This window comes from Sapajus apella, unplaced genomic scaffold (genome assembly GCF_009761245.1).
Source record: "Sapajus apella isolate SASKATOON/1434 unplaced genomic scaffold, GSC_monkey_1.0 scaffold1, whole genome shotgun sequence".
Taxonomy (NCBI): domain Eukaryota; kingdom Metazoa; phylum Chordata; class Mammalia; order Primates; family Cebidae; genus Sapajus; species Sapajus apella.
In genome coordinates, this window is record NW_022436941.1 from 445,552 (window position 1) to 467,503 (window position 21,952).

Genomic DNA, 21,952 nt, shown 5'->3' on the forward strand with positions numbered 1-21,952 from the left:
GAGGTTCTCTGCCTTCACCCAAGGCAGGAAGGCTGAATGCCACCTCCTACCGGGTGCTCTAGTCTGACGTCTGTCAGAGGCAACTCAGTTTGAGCAGATTAGAAAAATCCAGGCCGGGCGCGGTGGCTCAAGCCTGTAATCCCAGCACTTTGGGAGGCCGAGGCGGGTGGATCACCAGGTCAAGAGATGGAGACCATCCTGGTCAACATGGTGAAACCCTGTCTCTACTAAAAATACAAAAAATTAGCTGGGCATGGTGGTGCGTGCCTGTAATCCCAGCTACTCAGGAGGCTGAGGCAGGAGAATTGCCTGAACCCAGGAGGCGGAGGTTGCGGTGAGCCGAGATCGCGCCATTGCACTCCAGCCTGGGTAACATGAGCGAAACTCCGTCTCTCAAAAAAAAAAAAAAAACACAAAAAAAAAAATCCAGCCTCAGATGGGGCAGGACTTGGGTACAGCTCCACCTCCCCTTTCTGGAATATTCTTAGGAAGAAAGCCCTACAGACATGGGGCAAGGAGACACATTGCCAGACACCTCCATTTGAAGGCTGGTAGGAAGGGCACTTCTCCAGACGTGGATAGGGACATAGGGGTGGATGGCAAGATGGTAAACTAGGATAGTGTGGGGTGCAGTGGGCAGGTCTAGGATGTGGCAAGCGGCAAAGAGAAGGGAAGGGGAAACTGAAGTAGGACTGAGGACAAAGGGCTGCTTCCAGTCTCTCTCGCTTCTTCTCTCAGTTCCAGAAAATAAGAAACCAAAACTCCAAAAATAGAGAACTTTATTGTCAGGGCCAAGGGCATGTGGAACCCCACCCCAGGAGCCTAGTGCTGAGGAAGAGGTTGATGCACAGGACACAGAAGGCACGATGGGGAACTCCCCCTTCCTGGCACACTCCCCACTCACTTATCCATGGGACCAGAGGTCTCCCTGTTCCCTCCTAGAGAAGCACGTAGGGCTGGTCTCAGATAGAGACCTAGGTTTGGAGTAGACTTCTTCCCCATTTCCCTCCCCAATTCTGCTCACTTGCCCACCAGTCCCCACCCACAAGGCCCAGAGGCTGGTCCAGGGCCTGAGGACTTGGCAAGTCACTTCCCAGTTGGGAGAGGGCAGAGAGGAGACCACAGAGCCCACCTTCCCTTAATCTTCACTCAGCCTAATCCCTGTGCCTGGGTGAGGCAGCAGTGTTCTCACCAAGGCCCCACCTCCCACTGCTGGCTCAGGCTGGCGCCCACACAGGCAGGCACAGTACACCTGCTCCATCACTCCCACACCTCGGTCCAGATGGCTCCGTGGTAGGGGTGGGGTGGGGGCCGGGGTGTGCTGAGCCGAAAGGGCTGGCCTACCTGCTTGCTGGGGTATTTGGGGGGGTTGGTTCGGTAGCTGTAGTCGGAGTACTGCTCAGAGCCCGTGGACGTGGTGTCCCCGGTGCCCACGAATGTATTTGCAGGTGGCAGGTCCTGTACCACCTGGTGCTTCTTGGAGGCCGAGGGTGACTGGGGCTGCAGCTGGATGGAAGGCAGTGGGGAGTTAGAGCGGTAGTGGCGACCCAGGTCAGGGCTGCCCGGTGGGTAGTTGAGGGGCAGGTGGATTCGGGGACTGTCCCCAGGGGCATCGCTCATCAGGTTGAACTTGAGGGACTTCTGCAGCCCGGCCTCATCCTCGTCCTCCACTGGCTTCACAGGCTTCGGGGACTTGCTCTTCTTGCCCTTGCTTTTGTTTCCCTTGGAGGCCTTGCCACTGGGCTTAGGGGTGTACAGGTCCTTGGTCTCCTTTTTACCAGCCTGGTAACCACTCTTGGCCTCCCGCTGCCGGCAGTAGCGCACAAGAACTGCCAGGGCGATGAGCAAGGCCACGGCCACCACACCGGCCACCACACCAAAGAGAATGTTGCCACGCTGCTTGGAGCGCTCGTATTCTGGATCCCCAGCAATGTCAATATCCAGTGGCGTGTCCAGGCTGTGGCCCAGGAGGGTGTCCAGCAGCGTGCGGTTGGCCAGAGTCTCATTGACATAAAGGTGGACCAAGGCTGTGCCATAGCGTGGGGGCTTGCCGCGGTCACTGACCTTAACCACCAGGCGGTGTAGCCCATGGTGGCGCCGCTCAATCTCCTTCTCCAGGGTGATGGCACCTGAATGTGATCCAATCTGGAAGAGTCCATAAGGGTTGCCACCTGCGATACTGTAGATCAGCTCAGCATTGACACCAGAGTCAAAGTCCTCAGCTGCCACTTGGCTGACTGTCTCACCAAGACGTGTCTGGGGGGTCAGCAGCCGGTGAGAGGCATTAGAAGGAGCAGTGATATAGGGTGCATTGTCATTCTCGTCTAGCACATTGATGGTGACACCAACATAAGCTGAGCGAGGTGGGACGCCACCATCCACTGCCTTCAGCTGGAAGGTGTAAGTGCTTTGTTGCTCTCGATCGAAGCTCAGGCTGGAGAGGATGGTGCCTGTGCCATTCTGGATAACAAAGTCACCATTGTCCTGCTCCACTGAGAGCTGCACCCGGGCATTCTCCCCCTTGTCTCCATCAATGACAGTCACCATGCCCACTGGACTCAGCGCTGGCATGTTCTCCATCACTGAGAAGTTGTAGCCACTCAGCATAAATTTGGGGTCATTGTCATTGCAGTCCAGCACATTGACAAGGACAGTGGCTGTGCCCTGGAGGCTAGGGCTACCCCGGTCAGCTGCCACCACCTTCAACTCATAGCTGTCCCGCTGTTCCCGATCCAGGGATGTCTTCACCTGGATCTCTCCAGTCTCAGGTGAAATGGTAAAGAGGCCCTTAGCAGCCTGCTCAGGCTCCAGAGAGTAAACCAGCTCAGCATTAGAGCCAGAGTCAGCATCACTGGCAGTGACCTCGGCAATCACTTCACCAGGCTTGTTGTTTTCCGGGAAGGCGACCTCAGTGACACTCTGCGTGAAGACAGGTGCGTTGTCATTGACATCCACCACCTGCACCTTGAGGGAGTTGGTGCTGGAGAGTGGGGGGTTGCCAGAGTCGACAGCCACAATCTCAATGGTGTAGTCTTTGACCTTCTCATAGTCCAGTGGGGTGGTGGTCTGCAGGAAATACTTCTTCTTGCTGTCACTGCCTGTCTCACTGGCCTGGCGCAGCTGGAAGGGCACATCACCTGCCACCACACAGGTGACAGCTGCATTCTCTCCCTCATCTCTGTCAGATACCTGCACCAGGGCCACAGCTGTCTGCTCTGCCACATCCTCTGAGATGTTAGCCATCCCATCTTGATGGGTCACCAGTCCTATGCCCCGGATCTCAATGGTGGGAGCATTGTCATTCATGTCCTTCACGGTCACAACCACCTGGGCACGGGCACTCTTGGGATTGGTGCCTCGGTCCTTAGCAAGCACTGAGAAACGCAGGGTGCTTAAGTCCTCACGGTCCACGGGGCCCTGAACAGTGATAAGTCCAGTGTTCCTGTCCAGTCGAAGAAGACGCCTCACAACTTCGGGCGCCTGGTGGAACGTGTATTCAATCTCTGCATTGGCACCTTGGTCTGAGTCATTGGCCTTCACCTATGGGGCAGGAGGGAAAAACAAGAACAGAGATGGTTTAGATCAGGGATAGCAAATACAGGGGCATGTGTGCTGCCAATGTCCTTTCCAACAAGCATGGCAGACACAGCCAATCCAACATTGCTCCCTTTCCAGAAGCCATGTGTGTACTGCCTTTTCCCAATTTGGACACTCTGGCAGGCATTACTAACCATTTTCCTGAAAAGCTCAGATGCAGCCTGCAAATCCTAAACAGTGGTATCGGCAACTACTGGAGATGGGACAGGGCAGAATTAAACTTCACTTGTCATTGCTGTATGGGCCCACAAAAATACCAGTACATGCCCGTATGAATGTGCACAATATGCACGCACATACATAGGTTATGTGTACGATTGTGTCAGAATGCATGATTATGTGTTTTTTGTGTGAGAAGGTATATGTGTTTGGGTATGTGTGTGTTTGCACATGTGTGTGTTTGCACACATGAGTAAAGACTCACATGCCCACCTGAAGGCTCCAGGTAGGGGGGGATTTCTTGTGAAAGAAGTCAGGTAGGGTTGTGGGTCAGAGGAGCCCTCCAGGCCGGGCCCCAGCCACCGCTCTGTCAAACCGGGGAAACCTGTTTCAGCAGCTCCTTCTCCTCCCAGCTGGCACTGGCTGGCGAGGCACCAGTGCGAGGAATCCGGCCTGAGCCTGCAGCCAGGAGGGAGGGGTTGATGCAGGCCACAGAGCCTGCTGGCAGTAGGCTGGGCTCCCAGCATCAAACAATGAACTGTCTGTCCCTTTGCAGTCAGCGGGCACGCCCTCCCACGCCAACTCTGACGCGCACTCGGCCCAACTCTATACAAACATGGTTGGTAATGGGGCAAGAGGAGCCAGGTGGGAATGGCCATGGGGTACCACTGGACAGGGAGAAACATGAGGGCTGGAGTTAGGTCACAGCCAGACGGAAGGTGACAGCTATGGGGAGTGAGAAGAGAAAAAACAACGTGGCAGAGTCCCTGGGATAACAAAACAGAAGAGTCCTGGGTTCAAATCTCAGTTATACCACTTCCCAAGTAACTATGTGACCTTGGGCCAATTATTTAACCTCCCTAAGCCTCAGTCTATGAATATGTGAAATGGGGATTATAATGTAACCTATTTCACAGAATTGTGGTGAGGATCAGATGGGATAACACAGGTAAAAATGCCTGATACTGCCTGACACAGGGGAAGTGCTCCCTAAATAGCATTTATTTCTCTTTTTGTCTGTCCAACTGTCTACCTTCCTACCTGCCTATCTCTGAAAAATCAGTGCTAACGCAGTGCTGTGCAATGCACCTAATGAGCCCTCAAGCCACTGCCAGTCCTCTCCTCCTTGGCAATGGGAACTCTAGCTATTCCTGCTTGGGCTTTTTCTACAATGAAGACTCCACACCTGCAGCCCAAAGAGCTCCTGGGCCTCAGGCCCGGGCTGCAGCTCATAGGATGCCACGGTTCCCCAGCTACCCTGGTCTCTGCTGACATCTCTTAGTGCCAAACCCTAACAGTTTCTTCTCTGCCCACCCCAGTCTACCTGTCACAAACTTTATCATGAGGATCCCCACTGTCTCCCTTGCCTCTAGATTGGTTATCCAGCTTCTTAACTGCCTCTTGTCCTACCTCCCTTTGTCTCTATGATTCTTGGCTTCGGTCTCCTTCCCATCCTTGCTCAGTTCTGATTCTGCTCCTTTGCCATGGCCTGTTTTCTTCCAGCCTCTCTTTTCAGCCCAGCTGACCTCTCAGCTTAATTTCTGCTGTATTCTCCTGCTTCACCTCACTGGGAGGTGGTAAAGCTGTTACACACCTAAGCTCTGAAGTCAGACTCTTGGATGTGGCAAAGGTGGACTCTGAACTCAACAGCTGTAGGATATCAGGCAAGTTTTCTAATTTCTATGGGCCCCATTTCCCATCTGCAAAATGGGGATAATGCTTACCTTGTACTGTTAAGGATTAAATGATATAATACATATCATATGTTTAGAACAGTGCCTGGCACCTAGGCTATGATTATTTGCCATCCCCGACTGTCTGTCTCCCTTTTCTTTCTCGTCTCTTTTCCAGGTCTCAGTCCATCAGCCTCTGCAACTCCCACCCATCTCCCGCTTCAGCTTGAGGACCTAGGACTAAGGGTTTTCCAGGATGGGTAACGGCGTCCAGGGCAGGCCGAGCCTCCTTAGCTCCCTCACATCAAGGAGAGAGGCATCTTCAGCCCATGGGGAAGGAGAAAGGAGCTGGGCTGGCAGGAGGCCAGAGCTGAGATGGCAGCAGGAGATACACCCACCTGTCTGCAGGGACGCGGTCTTTGCTCCCTCCCAGGCCCCAGCCCCACCAAGCTGCCCAGCACCTGGGGCAGTTCCCACGGACAGGGGTGCTGAGAACTTAAACAGAGGAAATTGACCCACCACTGAACCCACTGTGCCAAGCACCCTACACCTATGGGTACCCCATGCCTAGGAGAGGAGGTAGGTATACAGACACCCTGTTATGTCTTTTCAGGACTCTGAGGGACCCACCTGGCTAAAATGATCTCATTTGACTTTGTCAGGAAGAGGCAAAGTGAGGCCGTATTCTCTAGCTTCAGGAAACCTCATTTGGCTGAAGGGAAACTGTCCCTGGTTGGGAAGATACTCTCATCTCAGGAGAGATTCTACCTGGATAAAAGGTGATTCCTTTGTTCCAACTCGGCTCACCTGGCTGGCAGAGAAGGATCTACTTGACTAGGGAGGGAGTTTCACTTCTCAGAGGTTTCCTCAGCTTGAGTCTGGCTTAGGGGTGGGAGGCTTACTGTTCATATGCTATGTCACTGTCACCTAAGTAGCCTGATAGAGGAAAGTAATACCACCATGCTGAGGTGGGGTGGGAAGGACTCCCCTGGCTGAGGCTGGGGAGAAGGGGTCTCACTACAGTAACCTGGCAGTTTTCCCCCTAAGTGAAGGAAACTCTCACCTGGTTGGGTGGGCTCCCATTTCTAATGGTGGGTCACCCTGACAGTTATATGGAGGGGCCTCTCACCTGGATGACCGAGTGGCCTATGGGGCTATTCTCAGATAGTTCGGCCTCATAGGAGGGCCGCTCAAATTTGGGGGCGTTGTCATTGGTGTCGAGCACGGTGACACGCAGCAGGGCACTGCTGGCACGTGGGGGGCTGCCGCCATCCTGCACTTTGATGGTGAGGTCATAGGAGTCCCAGCGCTCACGGTCCAGGTTGCCCATCACAATGAGCTGTGGTTGCTTCTCCTCCTGGTCCTCTGCCACCTGCAGCCCAAATAGCTCCTGGGCTTCAGGCCCGGCCTGTAGCTCATAGGATGCCACGCCGTTGGGACCAGCATCACGGTCTGAAGCCAGCGGGATGGGGAAGAGTGAGCCGATGTTGGTGTTCTCGGGGATGGCCAGAGTGATGACTGGTGAGGCAAAGTTAGGTGTGTTGTCATTGATGTCTTGTACTTCTATCTGGCCCTCTAGCAGCCGGGGGCTGCCATTCTGCACAAGGTCTGTGATAGACACCTCAAACTCCAGGATGCAGGGCTCACCAGGGAGTTGGTTCTGGCATTCACGGAGCCCCTCACGGTCGATGGAGGTCTCGGTGGTGAAAATGTCACCTGTCTTGCCATCCACACGAAGGTATGGGGCACCCACCTCTAGCTTGTACAGGTGCCCCACATCTGGAAAACCATAGTCGGCTGCGAGGCTCCCGATGAGGGTGTTGGGCGGCTGTTCCTCCAGCACCTTGTATACTACCCGAGTGGCGTGGCCTGGGGATGGGGCCAGCAGGAGCAGCACTGCTAGCAGCATGGAAGACAGCAGTAGCCGTTGCCCCCCAGGGCCCGGGCTGCACCTCAGGGGCCCCATCCTGGCAGGCGCCAGAATCAGGAGGGCTGCAAGGGGAAGAGGCAAAACAGAGGCCATGAGCTGGGAAGAGGAGGCTGGCCGTGAGCTGCCCAGAGCTGGCCCCATACTCACCCTCTCCCATTGACACACGATTCTTCAGAAGGGCAGTCAGTCCCGGCACAGAACCCCGATTCCAGGGACTCAGATCCCTGAATCTCATCCACAGCTGGGTGTAGCAGCAGTGTCTGCCCCAGCTGGAGGAGCCAGTAAGAGGCCTGGCAGGTCTAGAGCAGCTCCCGCCCATGGAACGCCCTCACCCACCTGACGCTCCCTGGGCCTAAGCCCGGCTGCCTGCCCTCCTTCCTTCTCTCCGCTTCACCCAATACCTCCTTCTCACCAGCAACCTGCCTTAGTCACCCATGGTAATTACCCTGATACTGAGATAGGGAGCCAGTGGAAGGGTGAGGCCTCGAGTACCCCCAATTGGAGCACCCCTCCCCACATGCATGGAAGGAAAGAGACACAAGTACCTTCTTACACACCCCAGACCCTGGGACCATGACTTCTCACACTGGGCCCCACTAAGATTGACTGGAGGGAGAGGGAGTGATGTCTCATTTCTCTTTATCCTGAGATGCCAAGTCAGTGCATATGCATGAGGTATGACAACTCAAATTCTCTTTTTCTGACAATCACCCACGGTGCCCAGTGTTCTCCACCCCCATAAAAGGCCAGCTTGAATTGGGCAAGGCTTGTGAAAATGGTTAGGGTTGAGGAGTAGGTGTTAGCTCCCCGACTTTCCCCCAACACACATGCCACAGAGCACACACAGGCCGCAGGGCACACACACAGGCCGCAGGGCAGGCACACAGGCCACAGAGCAGGCACACAGGCCGCAGGACACGCACGCAGGCCGCAGAGCAGGCACACAGGCCGCAGAGAAGGCACACAGGCCGCAGGACACGCACACAGGCCGCAGGGCACGCACACAGGCCGCAGGGCACGCACACAGGCCGCAGGGCAGGCACACAGGCCGCAGGGCACGCACACAGGCCGCAGAGCAGGCACACAGGCCGCAGAGCAGGCACACAGGCCGCAGGACACGCACACAGGCCGCAGGACACGCACACAGGGCGCAGGGCACGCACGCAGGCCGCAGGGCACGTTCACAGGCACATGAACAGTTGCTAGGGCTCCTCTCCTCTCCCTCCTGCTGTCACGGGCAGGTGTGTACAAGGGAACACAGGTAAAGATTGGGGTCAGAACTGTGGTCAGGGCTGACTAGCCCTGGAATTGTCATTGGGAGCTGCCCTGGCCTGTCCTTAGCAACTGGGAGCCCAGCAGGTCTAACTGGGACAGAGCTGCTGCTGCTGATGACACCACTAGCTTTCCCTGACCACTCCCCCACCCCACACCCTCTGGTCTCTGGATGAACATCTGGCTCCTATTTGACCTCTATCCTTGTATGTCCAGCCCCCACTTCACACCTGCCTCTCCCTGCCCACCCCTAAATCCTTCTAGTGGGAGCTCTGCATGCCCTAGCCAACCACAAGCTGCACCCCAACCACCACAATAACCCCCTTCTTTTGCCCATCTCTTCTGGCTTTGAGGTCGTGCATTGGCAGATCCCAGCCAGACTCAGCTACTGTCTCTGTCTTGAATGCCCCCTCCTCTCCAACAAAATCATGGCCACTCTCTCCTCTATTCAAATCCAAAATCTTTGGATCAGCAGTTTCTTTAGAGGCTTCTGGTTCAGTCTCCTTTCCCTACTTCCCCACTTTTACCTGGACACTCACCCCACATCAATCCCACTGAAGGCAGGCTCTGGCCCTCCAGGAAACCACAGCCCTCTCCTGCCCATGGTGACCTCTCCTTCCTCCAACTCACAGCTGCTTATTGTCTGCTCCAATCCCAAGGCAATGAATCACTGGGCTGACTGGGACACCGCCCGCCTGTGTTGTTGTTCAGCTTCAGTATTGTACACCTATTCCTAAGTTCTCTGCCTCTCCAGGTAGACACCAAGCACCCTGAAGGAAGGGACAGTAATCCGTACATTCACTCATCCTCTGTCCCCAACAATGCACCTTTGCACATCTGGGTACACTGTACGGACTCACTCATGCATTTAACAAATGTTTACTGGGCATTTACAATGTACCAGGCTCTGTCCTGGGCACTGGGATGCAGAAGTAAAAAAGACTGGCCCAATCTGCCATGACAATGTTTCTAACTCAGTGACTCTTTGTCCATTTTGTTTGGTTGCTTCTGTATGCCATTTGGCAAATGTAAGGGAGGAGGGTGGAGAAGATCAAGGGCTGTGGCATCAGCAGTCTGAGGCAAACCCATCTCCTCACTTCCTGGCTGCATGACCTGAAGCAAAGGATTAGTGCTGCAGTTTCCTTATCTGTAATATGGGGATGATACTACGTATTTCCTAAGGTGTTTGAGATACTGTGGGCTAAATGTGGGTATTCAACAACGGACTCCTTCAAAGCATTTAGCACAATTGTAGTTATGTACCTGTTTGGAAAATGTGTTAGTTGCCTTTGCTACAAGATGGTGAGCAGAGAGCAGGACAGTTTCTACTTTGTTTATTCCTACCCCCTCAGAGCTTAGCCCTGGACCTGGCGCACAGTGGGCACTCAGCAGCTCTTGAATGACTGTTATTTTGGCTTCCTGGGCTTAGCCTTTCCTGATACTTGCTGTGTGACCATTGTTCTTTTACTTGCTCACTTACCCTATTCCCCTACTCCACTAAGAACTTCCTGGAGTAAAATTTAAGTCTCCTGTGTTTAGGGCACATGGTAGACTCTCAGCAAATGTTCACTGAATGCATAGAGTCCTTAGATAAGTCAAATACTTCCCCTCCTCTGTGTGGCCTTCCAAGCACAGGCCCCTCCCTAAAGTCTGTGCTGCCATTATCAGATTAGTGTGTATGTTTGTTTCCAGCTGCAATCTTTTTTTTTTTTTTTTAAATGATGCAGTCTTGCACTGTTGCCCCACCTGAAGTGTAATGTCGAGGTCTCACTGCAACCTCCGCCTCTCGGGTTCAAGCAATTCTCCTGCCTCACCATCCCGAGTGGCTGAGATTACAGGCACCTGCCACCACACCCGGCTGATTTTTTGTATTTTTAGTAGGGGTTCGCTATGTTGGCCAGGCTGGTCTTGAACTCCTGACCTTGTGATCTGCCCGCTTCAGCCTCCCAAAGTGCTGGGATTACAGACGTGAGCTACCATCCCCCTGCTGCCAGCTGTAATCTTAATCTATTTAAAGGAAGCAGGAATTTATCTGATACTCCATTTGGATCCACTCGCCCTCCAGCCACCTCCCTTCCACCTGCATGGATCTGGCACAAGGCTCATTTGACCACTTTGACCCAAACCCAAACACATCCCCAAAGGACCATCTCTAGAGAACCTCATTCTCTTAAGGGCAGTGTATCTCGCTGCCACCTCCTCTGCATACACAAGGTGGTATCATTGTGCACCCCAAATCTCTGCCTAAGTCTTGGCAGGCCAGGCGTTATGTGGGAAGCCCACGGGAATTACCCTAAACTTGACCAAAAGGAGAAATAAGGAAGTCACTGTTTGCCTTTGTTCTCTCCAGATCAAGGATATTTAAGATATTTAATCCTCGTGGTCACATCCTCCTTTAAGAATTTTATAAAACCATGGTGCAGATTTTTCCAGGAAAAATGATTGTTCACAAATTTTAGCTGCAAATTCAGGAAGCCGTGATCTGGCGGTCAGGGCAAAATGATGTGTGGCCACTCCAAGAGCTACGAATTAAGCCCCTACCTCAGGCTTCCTCCATCTCAGTGTCACAACCTGAGGCCCTATAACCTTTCAAACCTCGTAGGCAGAACAGGCACACAAGCCGGTGAGACTACTCCCTCCCCCCACACACACTTTCTTTCTCTCCCTTAGGAGATGCCTTACCTTCAGCCAGCAAAACAACCAGTTAAGGACTGTGGTATCTAACTGAATTGGAAAGAGAAGGAAAACCACAGGATAATGTCCAACTCAGGAAAGGTATGGGATGGTGGGGCAGAGAAAGGTCCCAGAAAGTAGGAGGTAAGTGGGGAAAACAGGGTTAGAGGGAGCTGCTCAGAGTGGGGAAAGGAGGTGAAGAGGGCTTAGGCCCTTCAAGCATTTGGAGAGTTCCTTCAAAATAAGGATTATCTGGCCCCACCCTTAGGAATCTTTATTCAGGATGTGGGACTTAGAGAAACCCCCAAGCAATTGTGATGCAATGGTCGACCCTCTGGGTACAACTTTGAGATAATTCCGGAGTTAAGAAAGAGCCTGAGGTCCTGCAAACTCTTACCATCACCTCTGCCATCATCATCACTCTTCATCATCATCATCATCATCATCTCCGCAAACACTCACTAAGATTTTACTCAGTACTAAGCATTTTATACACATGATCTCTTTCCTCCCAACTCTCTGAAATGGTTGCTATTTATTATCACACTCCTTCCCATACTACAGATGATCAAATGGGGGCTGAGAAAGAATAAACTGTCTTAAGTCACAGAAGTAGTATGTGGAAGAGCCAGGACTTGAGAAGTAAGAATGTCTCTTCATATACCAGAGTCTGGGGGAAAGGAACAAAAATACCTGAGGCTAGAATCTGATGCTTGTTATGTCACACTGGCCTCCCCACCATTCCTGGACTGCCAACCCTGCCCAGTAAGGAGGGAATAAGAGTGGGCTTAAGGGTCAAGGATGAATGAGCCCAGTATTCCTAGGCTGCTGCTTTTCACCCAGGGGCCCGTAGGGATACAGGGAGAGAACCTGGAAGGGCAGGAGCAGCAATAACAAGGCCTTTCCTCACTCCTGCCCCCACCATCTCTGAACTTTGTCCTCAGTAATTGGGCACTGGGAGTCATTAGTCCCACACGGCAGCCTTTGAAACACTCAGCGCCTTATCTGCCCTTCCCCAGGCCCTGGCTGCCTTCCTGGGGAACAGTGCCCCACCTCCCCCCAGTGACATGGGCACTCAGGACCCTGAGAAGCCAGAGCCTCAAGGGGAACAGGCACAGGAACCCATGTCCCTCAGATAGAGGAGCAGAAGAGCCGTCAGTAGTGTAGGAGGAAGGGATAAGGAGGGGATGGAATCCCAGAAAAGCTGAGGGAAATATCATCTGTGTCAACATCTGGGAAGGGATGAGAACGGAGGTGAGGGTTCACCCGGAAACTTCATTTCCAGCCCACCCTGGGGACCAAGGTCCATTTTGCTGAGTGCTGTGGCCAGAGAAAAAACACAGAGGCAGCCGCCACTGTCTTAGTAGCCAGGTCAGCTCTGACTCCCCCGCTTCACCCCAGCACTGATACACAATGGTCACTGCCGAGGGCACAAAACACCAAGGGACAAAGGGACTGTCTGGGAGAAGAGGGGAAGCAAGTGGGGTTTCTTGGGGTGGAGCTGAACAGAAGCCTCCCACAGAGAGCAAGTGTGCAGACCTCAGCTCCTCTCCCCTCTCTCCCACAACCCTCTATTAGCCTCTGCAGGGCTTCCAGGCACCTGGCATGCTTGAGTCAGATTGTTGGGGTTAGAACCCTCGCTCCACCACTTCCTAGCTGTGTGACATTAAGCAAGTGAATTTACTTTTCTGAACCTGTTTTCCATACTGTGAAATGGAAATAATGAATCCTGCCTCTTGAAATTATTTGGGAGAATTAAATGAGATCTCATGCCTATAAGGTCTATTACATTAAGGTCTATTTACATTACATGTAAAGGACAAATCATTTTTTTTTAAGTCTTCCAATTGCTGAATAGACCATTTTATTTCCAGCATCAGGCACACAGTAGGTGCCCCTTGGTTCAATGAATAAACAAGCCTTGCTGGTTGGCAAGTCTGATGAAGGCAATGATGATATGTATCTTTTTTTTTTTGAGACGGAGTTTCACTCATGTTACCCAAGCTGGAGTGCAATGGCGCGATCTCGGCTCACTGCAACCTCCGCCTCCGGGGTTCAAGCAATTCTCCTGCCTCAGCCTCCCAAGTAGCTGGGACTACAGGCACGCGCCACCATGCCCAGCTAATTTTTGTATTTTTAGTAGAGACGGGGTTTCACCTTGTTGACCAGGATGGTCTCGATCTCTTGACCTCGTGATCCACCCGCCTCGGCCTCCCAAAGTGCTGGGGTTACAGGCGTGAACCACTGTGCCCGGCCTGATGATATGTATCTTACTACTGCATCTCAGCACCCACCATGAGCCCTGGCAGATAAAAGGTACTCAATACATTGTTGAATAGAATCTCTGCACCAACTATCCTTGCTCGAGGAAGGGGCAGCCCTCACCCACTATCAGAAGGACCTCCTCCTTCCCCATCGCCCCTCCCCCAACCTTGATTCCCACTTAGCTCCTCCCCTACCTTCGCAGGCCCCCTCCTGGCCCTTCAAGCCCATTCTTCCCAGCAGTTAGCTTACTATCGATAGCACAGCTCCGCTGCCGAAGTAGCCACAGCAGTAGGCCCTCTGCTAGGAAGATGCCAGACCAGCAAGACAACCCCTTCCTGCTGAAGTCTCTTTTGGAATTGGGAATTGGAGGTGGGCAGGAGAAGGGGAAAAACTAAATGCGGCCAGAACTGAATCCAGACTTGCTTCCCTACCACACTGCCTCTAGCCACCTCTGGGGGCCCGTCTTCCTCTCCCCTCGATTCCACCCTATACCCTAGTCTAGCTGTAATTTCAGGTTTCAATCCCCACCACCAGACCCTCACGTCAAGAAAGTAACACCCACCGACTCCCTCACCCCCCAACACAGCTAGCCCTGCGGGTTATCATAAAAACTTTCTGGGCAGTCCCTTTCCTGACGGCTCCCGAGGGTTAACCCAGAGCAGGTGCTAGAAGGTTCGCGGCGTCTTCCGGCACGAAGTCCAGGACTCTGCCGGTCCGAGCAGCCCCAGTACGCACCGCCTTGGTCAGCGGGCGCTCCCAGCACACACCCAGCGCGCGGAGCGACTCCTCCCAGAGGACGCCAAGAGTGAGTGAGTGAGTGAGTGTGTGTGTGTGTGTGTGTGTGTGTGTGTGTGTGTGTGTTGCGGGGTTTGGGGAGTGGCGGTAGTTTCTTGCTTGGGCTCTGGTCGCCCCACCCCCACCCCGGCAGCGCCCGGCCTCCAGGAGCCCAAGGCAAAGCGAGGACGAGGCATGGTAAGAACGCGCCTCGGCCAGCAGGCCGCTTGCGCCCCCGGCACCTAGGCCGCCGCGGGGAATCCCTCCTCCCCGGCATCTCCGACCTCGGCCAAGGGTCCCCAGCAAACCGGCGCCGGCGCGAGCAGCGCAGCGGGCGCCGCGAGGGGGCGGGGAGGGAGCTGGCGCCGGAATCACAAAGCCGCGAACCCGGCTAGGCGGGGACATTCCCATAAAACCGACCCTCTCGTAGCCGGTGGAGGGGACTTTTGCCCTACGCTCAATCCTCCAAGGCCTCAGCGCCACTCCCAGTCTTTCCTGGCAGAAGAAATAGTAACCGACCACTATTGGGGAAACTGAGGCCAGAAGTCTGACTTATGGAGGGTAGCTGGGAGGAGGGGAAGGGGTGCGAGACCATCTCGCCTCCAAATTCTGCTTCTGTGGCTGCCGCGATCTCCATTCTGGCTCCAGGGCCTGCCCGCGCACACACTGGCCTACAGCTGGGACCAGGCGGAGGGGGCGCTCCGGTGTGAAACGGACCAAGGCGTGCGGGACCCACGAAGGCGTGCGGGACCCACGAAGGCGTGCGGGACCCACGAAGGTGTGCGGGACCCAGGTGTGCTGGGGACCCAGGTGGCTCCGAAAACTCAGCTAAATGGCCGGAAGAGGGTGGCAATCACAGTCCCCGCCTTGCACCCTCTGCAAAGGAACCTGGGACCCCGGAGCCCCGGGGAGGCGTGATGGCTCGGCCAGCCAGGTCCAGCTGGTTCCCGGAACACCGGCCAGTTGGGCCCGGGAGTGGGGGTTGGGGAGGCGCTGGCTGGGAAGCCGGTAGGCCGGTCCAGGGTTCCCGCTGTGCCGGTATTTTACAATAACAATGTCGCGATTAAGGTGACGGGGCGCCAGGGGCTCGCTGAGGGATCCCCGCGGCTTCTCTAGCCTGAATCAGGACTCCGAGGGAGAGGAATGGAGTGTGTGTGTTTGTGTGTATGCGCTGCAGGGTGTAATGTGACACTGTTGGTTTAAGGTGTGTGTGACACCCAGTGTTAAGATGGGTGAAGCAGTGGGTTCTGTGTTTGTGACGGTGAGGCGCTGCTGTAGGTGCCACTTACTGTGTTAGGGTGTGTGCCGTCAAGCGTGTGCTGAGATACTGGATTGTGTGTTTGTGTGGGTGCAGTCGAGGGGTGCAAGGAGACCTGTGCTGTGTAAATATGTTCTGGCCAAGAAGTGGGTAAGACAATATATGGTAGGGTGTGTTCCTTAAAGAAATGTAGGGGGTGGCTAGGTTTTGAGGGTTCATGTAGTGAACCGTGGCTGTGACACTCGTACCTAAGGGCACGAGATTGTGTTTGTGTGTCCACGTCGCGGGGTGTCACACTCGGTTGTGTTGTTGCTCTGTAAAGCCACGGGTTGTGTGTCCGTGCTGCTGATCGTGCAGACACAGAAGCGGATTCCGAGCTGGTGACGGTGCCCCAGTGGGCGCTGGTGTGCGGGAGGTATGTCTGTGTGCACATATGTACGGATGTATGTATGTGTGTATATATGTCCACGATCTGGCCCTCTGGGTGCCTGCGGGAAACTGGAAGCGCCTGAGTGAGCCGAGCTAGTAGCCCAACAAGTGTGTATGTATGTGTTGTGGACAAGGATCCTTGCTTGCTCCGTCCTCCGGGAACCCCCCACCAAACTGGGGGCCGCGCGTTTCCCCAAACCCATCCTCCACACCGAGCGCTCCTGGCATCTCCTTATCCCCGTCTCTCCGAGCGTGCCCAGGTTCGGGACTCGGGGACTAGGGTCCTGCTTAGCACCCCCTCCCCTCCCTCGGCTTCTCGCCGTGGACCTGGGAGGCCGGAATGCCTCGGCCGCAGCCCCCACTCCGGGCTCCCGGCCGCCCCCACCTCAACCCCCATGCGCCGAGCACCGGCTGGGCCCCCGCGGCCTCGCTCCGCGGAGCGCCCCTCCCTCAGCTCCCGCCGGCCATGGCCGCTTCGGGCCCCAAGCCGCTGCCGCCTCCTATGCCGCCCGATCCTTACCCGCCTCTGGGCAGCGCCGGCCGCCTGCCCCGCTGTCCATGAGCCGCCGCCGGCCCCCGCCCGGGCTGCCGATCCGCACGGCTGGGGCTGGCGCTGCGGTTCCGGCTCCGGCTCCGGCTGGCTCTGGGCGCAGCAGCCCCGCGGCTTTGCGTCCGCGCCGCGCTCCCGCTCCCCGAGTGTGTGAGGCGGTGGCGGTGGCGGCGGCGGCGGCGGCGGCGGCGGAGCCAGCAGAGAGCGAAGCGCACAGCCCGGCCCGCCCCCTCCCTCCCCCCTCCCTCCCGGCCCGCCCGCCTCCCCGCCCCCCCTCCAGCCGGGAGGTGGAGCTCGGGACCGCTGCGGTCCGGCTGGGAGGGGACCCCTAGCACCGCTCCCCAAAGCCTGGACCCCTCCCTTTGCCATCTCCTCACTGCCCAAGGCCCGGTACACAGGCTGTCCCCTCGTCTGAGCTTCACCTTACGCTTATCCCACCCAAGCCTCCATCTAGGACCGCTCCTGGATTCCCCTCCTTACCCTTCTCAAACACCTGTCCCCGGCTCTGCCCCCTGGGAAGTCCAAGCAGGGGAAGTGTCTCCCACAGAGCCTTCTTCCCTGGGCACCTGCTCCTCCATATCCACCCTCTTCCCGCCCAGACCCCCGATCACCCCGTGTGACCCTCCCCTTCCCGCTGCGCTCCGGGAAAGTCCACCCCTCCCCCTCCGGCCGAAGACGCAGAGTGGTCAGCCTCGGTGGCCGCAGCAAGCCGTGGGGGTGGGGCTACGGAGGGGACCGTGGGAGGAGGAGGCTAAGGGACTCGGGGGTTCTAGAGTGAGGATGGGGAAGATACACAAGCCTGAAGACGAAGTGATAAGCCTGAGCTCAGGCTAATCGAGGGTCCCCTGATCACCTGCCCTCTGGGAGGCGTAGTGCTGCGGCCACACGCATTTGCCAGTGACTCACATTATACAGTCACTGGGTCCCTGCCCCGCGAGGCCGCACAGTGTCAAGGGCTGTGTCACACCCCCTCGCAGTGCCACACTCTCCCTATCACACTCACACTCGCCAAATCACACACGGCGTCACACGCAGTGTCTCGCTCCAATATTCGGTTTCTCCCATTCAGCTCTGGCTCTCTGGCGCCATCTAGAGGTCTCTGAGCAGCTTGGGAACTCCTCCTGCGCTCGCGGTTTGGTAACCCAGGGTACCAAGTGCCCCAGTTCAACAGGACCTCCTGCCTTCTTCGACTGCAAGCCCAGGCAGTGTTCTAGGTCAAAAGAATGAGAAAGGCTATCCCTAGCCAAGGCTTGTGTTGGGTGAGGAAAGGCCCTTGTTACGGGATGACCAGTCGCTGGGTCTCTTTTTGCCATAGCCTCTGACTCCCCATCTCTGTCCTTCCCCATTTTCCTGTTCCTATTATTCTTCTGTGCCTTTCCTCTTTCTTCTACCTCCTCCTCTTCTCAGCTCTGGCCTCTCTCTATGAGATGCTTTTCAGTGTAAGAGTGGAATCTCTGGCTCTGAATCTAGCTAAGGGGGCAAGCAAAGTCTGCCCAAGCTCTCTCCCAGAGCTGTCCCCCTTAATTGGACTCCTTTTCTGGCCTGGGCCCTGCTCTATCTCTCATCCCCAGAAGCCCGGGGGGTGGGGGGAAACAGACGGACTCTAAATGGGAGATGGGTAATCTAGTGAAAGAGGGGGGTGGATCTGTCCTGTAAGTAGCTTCTTTCTGTCTCCTGAAAGCTCATACTCTCCACATCATTGAGCACAGCTCTGAGGAGATCAGCAGCCCAGAGAGAAGAAATCTTCCACAGAGGAGCTGCCCCAGTCTCCCTGCCCCCAGCGTGTGCCCGCCGCCCAATGCAGCAAACCCTCCCCAGTCTGCTTGCTGGGAGCCATTCAAAGGCTTCTCTGTTCTCCTCTCTTGCTCAGGGCTGAGCAGGATCAGCAGCCGCAGAGCTGTGCAGGAAATGCTAATCTCCCAGATGTTCTCCTCCATCCTCCCTGCTCCACCACCATCAAACTCAAATTCTGCACCAAGTGGTAGGAGCAGAACTGGGCCAGAGCAGCAGCACCAGGGTGTGCTTACCCTTCTCCCTGCTCCCCAGCCCCTCCTACCCCAGCTGCCAGGCTGGGCTCTGTGGGGACCTGAGGTGGGGGTAATGTAGATATGAGAATTGGGGCTTTTTTCCCCTGGAAGGAGGGCAGGTGAGAGAGCAGGGACTGGGGGGAGGACTGCAAGGGAGGTGGCATTTGAATAGGAGAGAAGTCGGACTTTTGGCCCTGTACCAAACTGGAAGGAGGACCTGCTTGGCAAGTGAAGGATTGGGGGAGGCTTCTGAAACTGGTGGTGCCTGAGTTCCAGCTGAGACTGTGGCCAGGGATTGGAACTAGGGTAATGCCGGGTATGGGAATGGTTGGAGTGCTTGCTGTGATATTGGTGTACCTGGGATGGGGTGTGGCTAAGTGAACTAGGATGTTGTAGAGCCTGGAACTGTAACACCAAGGCTGCTGCCTCTGATAGTAGTTGGGACACTGTTGCAATGCTCTGATGCTGGTGTGCCAATAAGATTACCTGAGAAGCTATTGCCAAGCAGTGTGTATATGGGTGTGTGTGTGTGTGTGCATGTTGAGGGAGGGCTGTAACTGATATGCTGTTGGGCCTGAAGCTATAGATGTGAGGCTGGCATATCTGAGACTGGCTATAGCTGAGAAGCTGTTCCTTGTTAATATGATGTAGATGGGACTGTAGCGGGATCCATTGCCTAGGTCCTAGGAGATGAGAGGCTGTTGCTAGGAGCCTGTACCTGGGAGACAGACTGTTACCTGGGATAGGAGCAGAGCTACTGTTGTGTATAGGACTGTAGCTGAACTGCTATTGGTCCTGGAGCTGTAGCTGTGATGAAAGCATACTGGGGATTGGCTATAGCTAAGATGCTGTTGCCCAGGACTGTGGCTGGGCTGTTACTGTGTGCAGGACTCTGGCTGGGTTGCCTCCAGCTATAACTCTAAATCTTGGGTATAGCTAGGAGGCCTTTTCCTGGTAATTTTGCTCCACCATTGTTGTGTGGGGGCTGTAGCTGAGACTCTATTGTCTAGGAGATGAGAAGCTGTTCTGGGCGGCAGGATACTACCTGAAATGGAAGCTGATGTACTGTTAGAGCTGATCTACGGTTGTGCCTAGGGTGGTCCCCAAGTGGCTGTTGCTGGGTCAGTGACTAGCTGGGCGAGGGAAGCCAAATAAGCCCTGCCTTGAGGTCTGGGAGATGCCAGGAGCCCTAGGCTGGGAGGGGGGCTGCTGCTCTGGGGAGGCCTCTGCAGCTGCTCTGCTGTGGAGCTGGGAAGCCTGTTTTCATTACTGTTTTAACTCTTTTTTTAACCTTGTTTTTCTCTCGGCTGCACTTTCACTCACTCATTAATTTTGGTATTTTTCTCACGGTGCCTCAGCCCCTGTCACGGCTGCCATGGCAACAGGAGGCAGTGTGCTCAGTGCCAAAATATCTGATCAAAAAATAACCAAAATAAGCAAACACCAAGACGACTGTGCTGGAGACTATGGTTGAGGGAGAGCCGATGGCTCAGATCCAGGAAACCCTAGGCTACCGGGTACCTGTTTCACGCCCCCTTTCCCCAGGGAAGCTTTGCTGAACCTTCTGGTAACCTGGATGGCCCCTTTTCAAGGAACCCCCCCACAGCACAATCTCCCAGGACTCTGAGATTTCCGATATTCCCTGTCCAAGGAGCAGTTTTGCCTAAGATGGGAGCATCAGGAGAGGGTGAGGGCTGGGGCGCACTTCTCAGGAGCTGACAGTTGAAGCTTCTAAGATGCTCCCTCCCTGCCCTAGCCACAAACATCTGCACTCACTCACTCACTCACCGGCCTGTTTTCTGGCCCTTCCTGCCTTAGGCTTATTTCCCCTTCTCTGCACCCAATCCCTACTAGGCCACTTTTCTTTTTTCATAGCCCAACATCCTGATGGGATGGACAGAGGGGAGGAAGCCGACAGTCTTCAGCCCTCTACCAACTCCTCAGTGGAGGTGCTGGAGAGGGGTACCATAAAAGTAGCTGACATTCCAATACCTCCGCCCACCTCTATCTCACCTTCCTAGGGGAGATTCCTGAACATCCCTGACCACTCACACTGCACTCCGATTTTCCCTCCCCTTTCTTGGGAACCTTCTAGTTCCCTGGAGACCTCCTGTCAAGTGGGCATGCCCCCAGGAGGAGGAAAAGGATAGAGCCTCACATAAGGTAGGAATGGGCAGAGCTCTTGGTTTCCTTCTTCATCCACCACTTTCCCCTGTCTAGATTTCTGAAGCACTGGGAATTGGGGGAATGAAGAGGAACCCCTCGACTCTGTCTCGGTCACATCACTCAATTATACCTCTCTTTCTGCCCCACCCCTCTGGCAGTGAAGTCTCTCTCTCAACAGATCTCCACCTTCCGCAAACTGCCAGAACTCACCTCCTGCGTCTCTTTCCATTTCTATCTTCCCCTCCCCCCAAGAGCAGTAGTGGCCTTGGCCTCCTGGCAGAGCCTTCCGAGCTTGTTTCCATAGAAACCGGGTAGGCTGTGCAGTGCAAGAAGGGGAGGGGAGACAGGAGCAGGAAGGAGGGACCAAGCCTTAGGGACAGCCTCAGATGAAGGGACAAGGGCACTGAGAGAAACGGGGAGCTGCCCAATGCAAACTGAGGGTGGGACCCTGATTTGGGGAGCTGAGTGGGGTGGAGGGTGGGGTGGGGTGGGGGGAAGAGGTAGCAAAAGCTTGGTAGGTTCTCCCCCCATGCAGCTGGCTTTGCTGCCTCCTGAGGAAGGGGCACAGAATCTCCCCTTCCCTGCCACAGATAGTGGCGGTTCTTCCCTCCCCACCTCCTGAAAATCCTTATTTACTGGGAACTGCCTGATCCAGATGAATCTCTTCTCCGGGGCCCACTAGTCTCTAAGACAGGGTCCATGGGATTCCTTTCCTCCCCCAAGAGCTCCTCACTCTCCCCAGCCAGAGTCTCCTTGATCGGGAGGCTGGGCAGCCCCTGGGGACCCCGTGGCCGCCGCTGACCCCGTGGCGTTCGGCTCTCAAAGGCCCCATTCATCTCTGGGGGCTGAAGGCGCCATTGTCCCCAGCGGGGGGTGGTGTGGGGAGAGAAGAGGTCTAGACTCAGAAGGAAGGAATGCGTCTGGAGAAGTTGCCCCCGGGGCTCCAGTCTCAAGGTCCCCACCAGATTTCCATCGGGACCCTTTCACGACCCCGAGCCCTTTCCCCAGGAGCTCCCAGCAGCCTTCGCGCGTCTCCGGAGGGTGGGGACTGCCGCGGCGCGGGGGCAGCCTCACCCCACCTCTCCAGTGGACTCCGGAGAATCCTTTCTAGGACCGGGAGCTGTCCAGCACCTCGGCTCCTGACGGACCGCTGATTCGCCTAGGTGCCGTCGGACAAGG

General features: G+C 55.4%; 1 protein-coding gene across 5 annotated transcripts in view; it reads right to left on the minus strand.

Annotated features, from left to right (window-relative positions):
* The window catches only part of PCDH1 (protocadherin 1), a 28,861-nt gene extending 12,134 nt beyond the window's left edge, over positions 1 to 16,727 (minus strand). The window contains exons 1-3 of one of the 5 annotated variants that reach the window (XM_032300510.1): positions 16,551 to 16,727; positions 6,559 to 7,421; positions 1,345 to 3,540 (exon numbers count right to left, since the gene is read on the minus strand). In XM_032300510.1, the coding sequence (XP_032156401.1) occupies positions 1,345 to 3,540; positions 6,559 to 7,421; positions 16,551 to 16,590 (3,099 nt within the window). In that variant the 5' untranslated portion in view covers positions 16,591 to 16,727. Of the gene's footprint in view, positions 1 to 762; positions 3,541 to 6,558; positions 7,422 to 7,506; positions 7,686 to 9,261; positions 10,363 to 16,550 lie in introns of those variants that run through there. The other 4 variants (XM_032300600.1, XM_032300427.1, XM_032300683.1 and 1 more) reach the window with 4 other exon arrangements.
* Between the last annotated feature and the right edge of the window lie 5,225 nt (positions 16,728 to 21,952).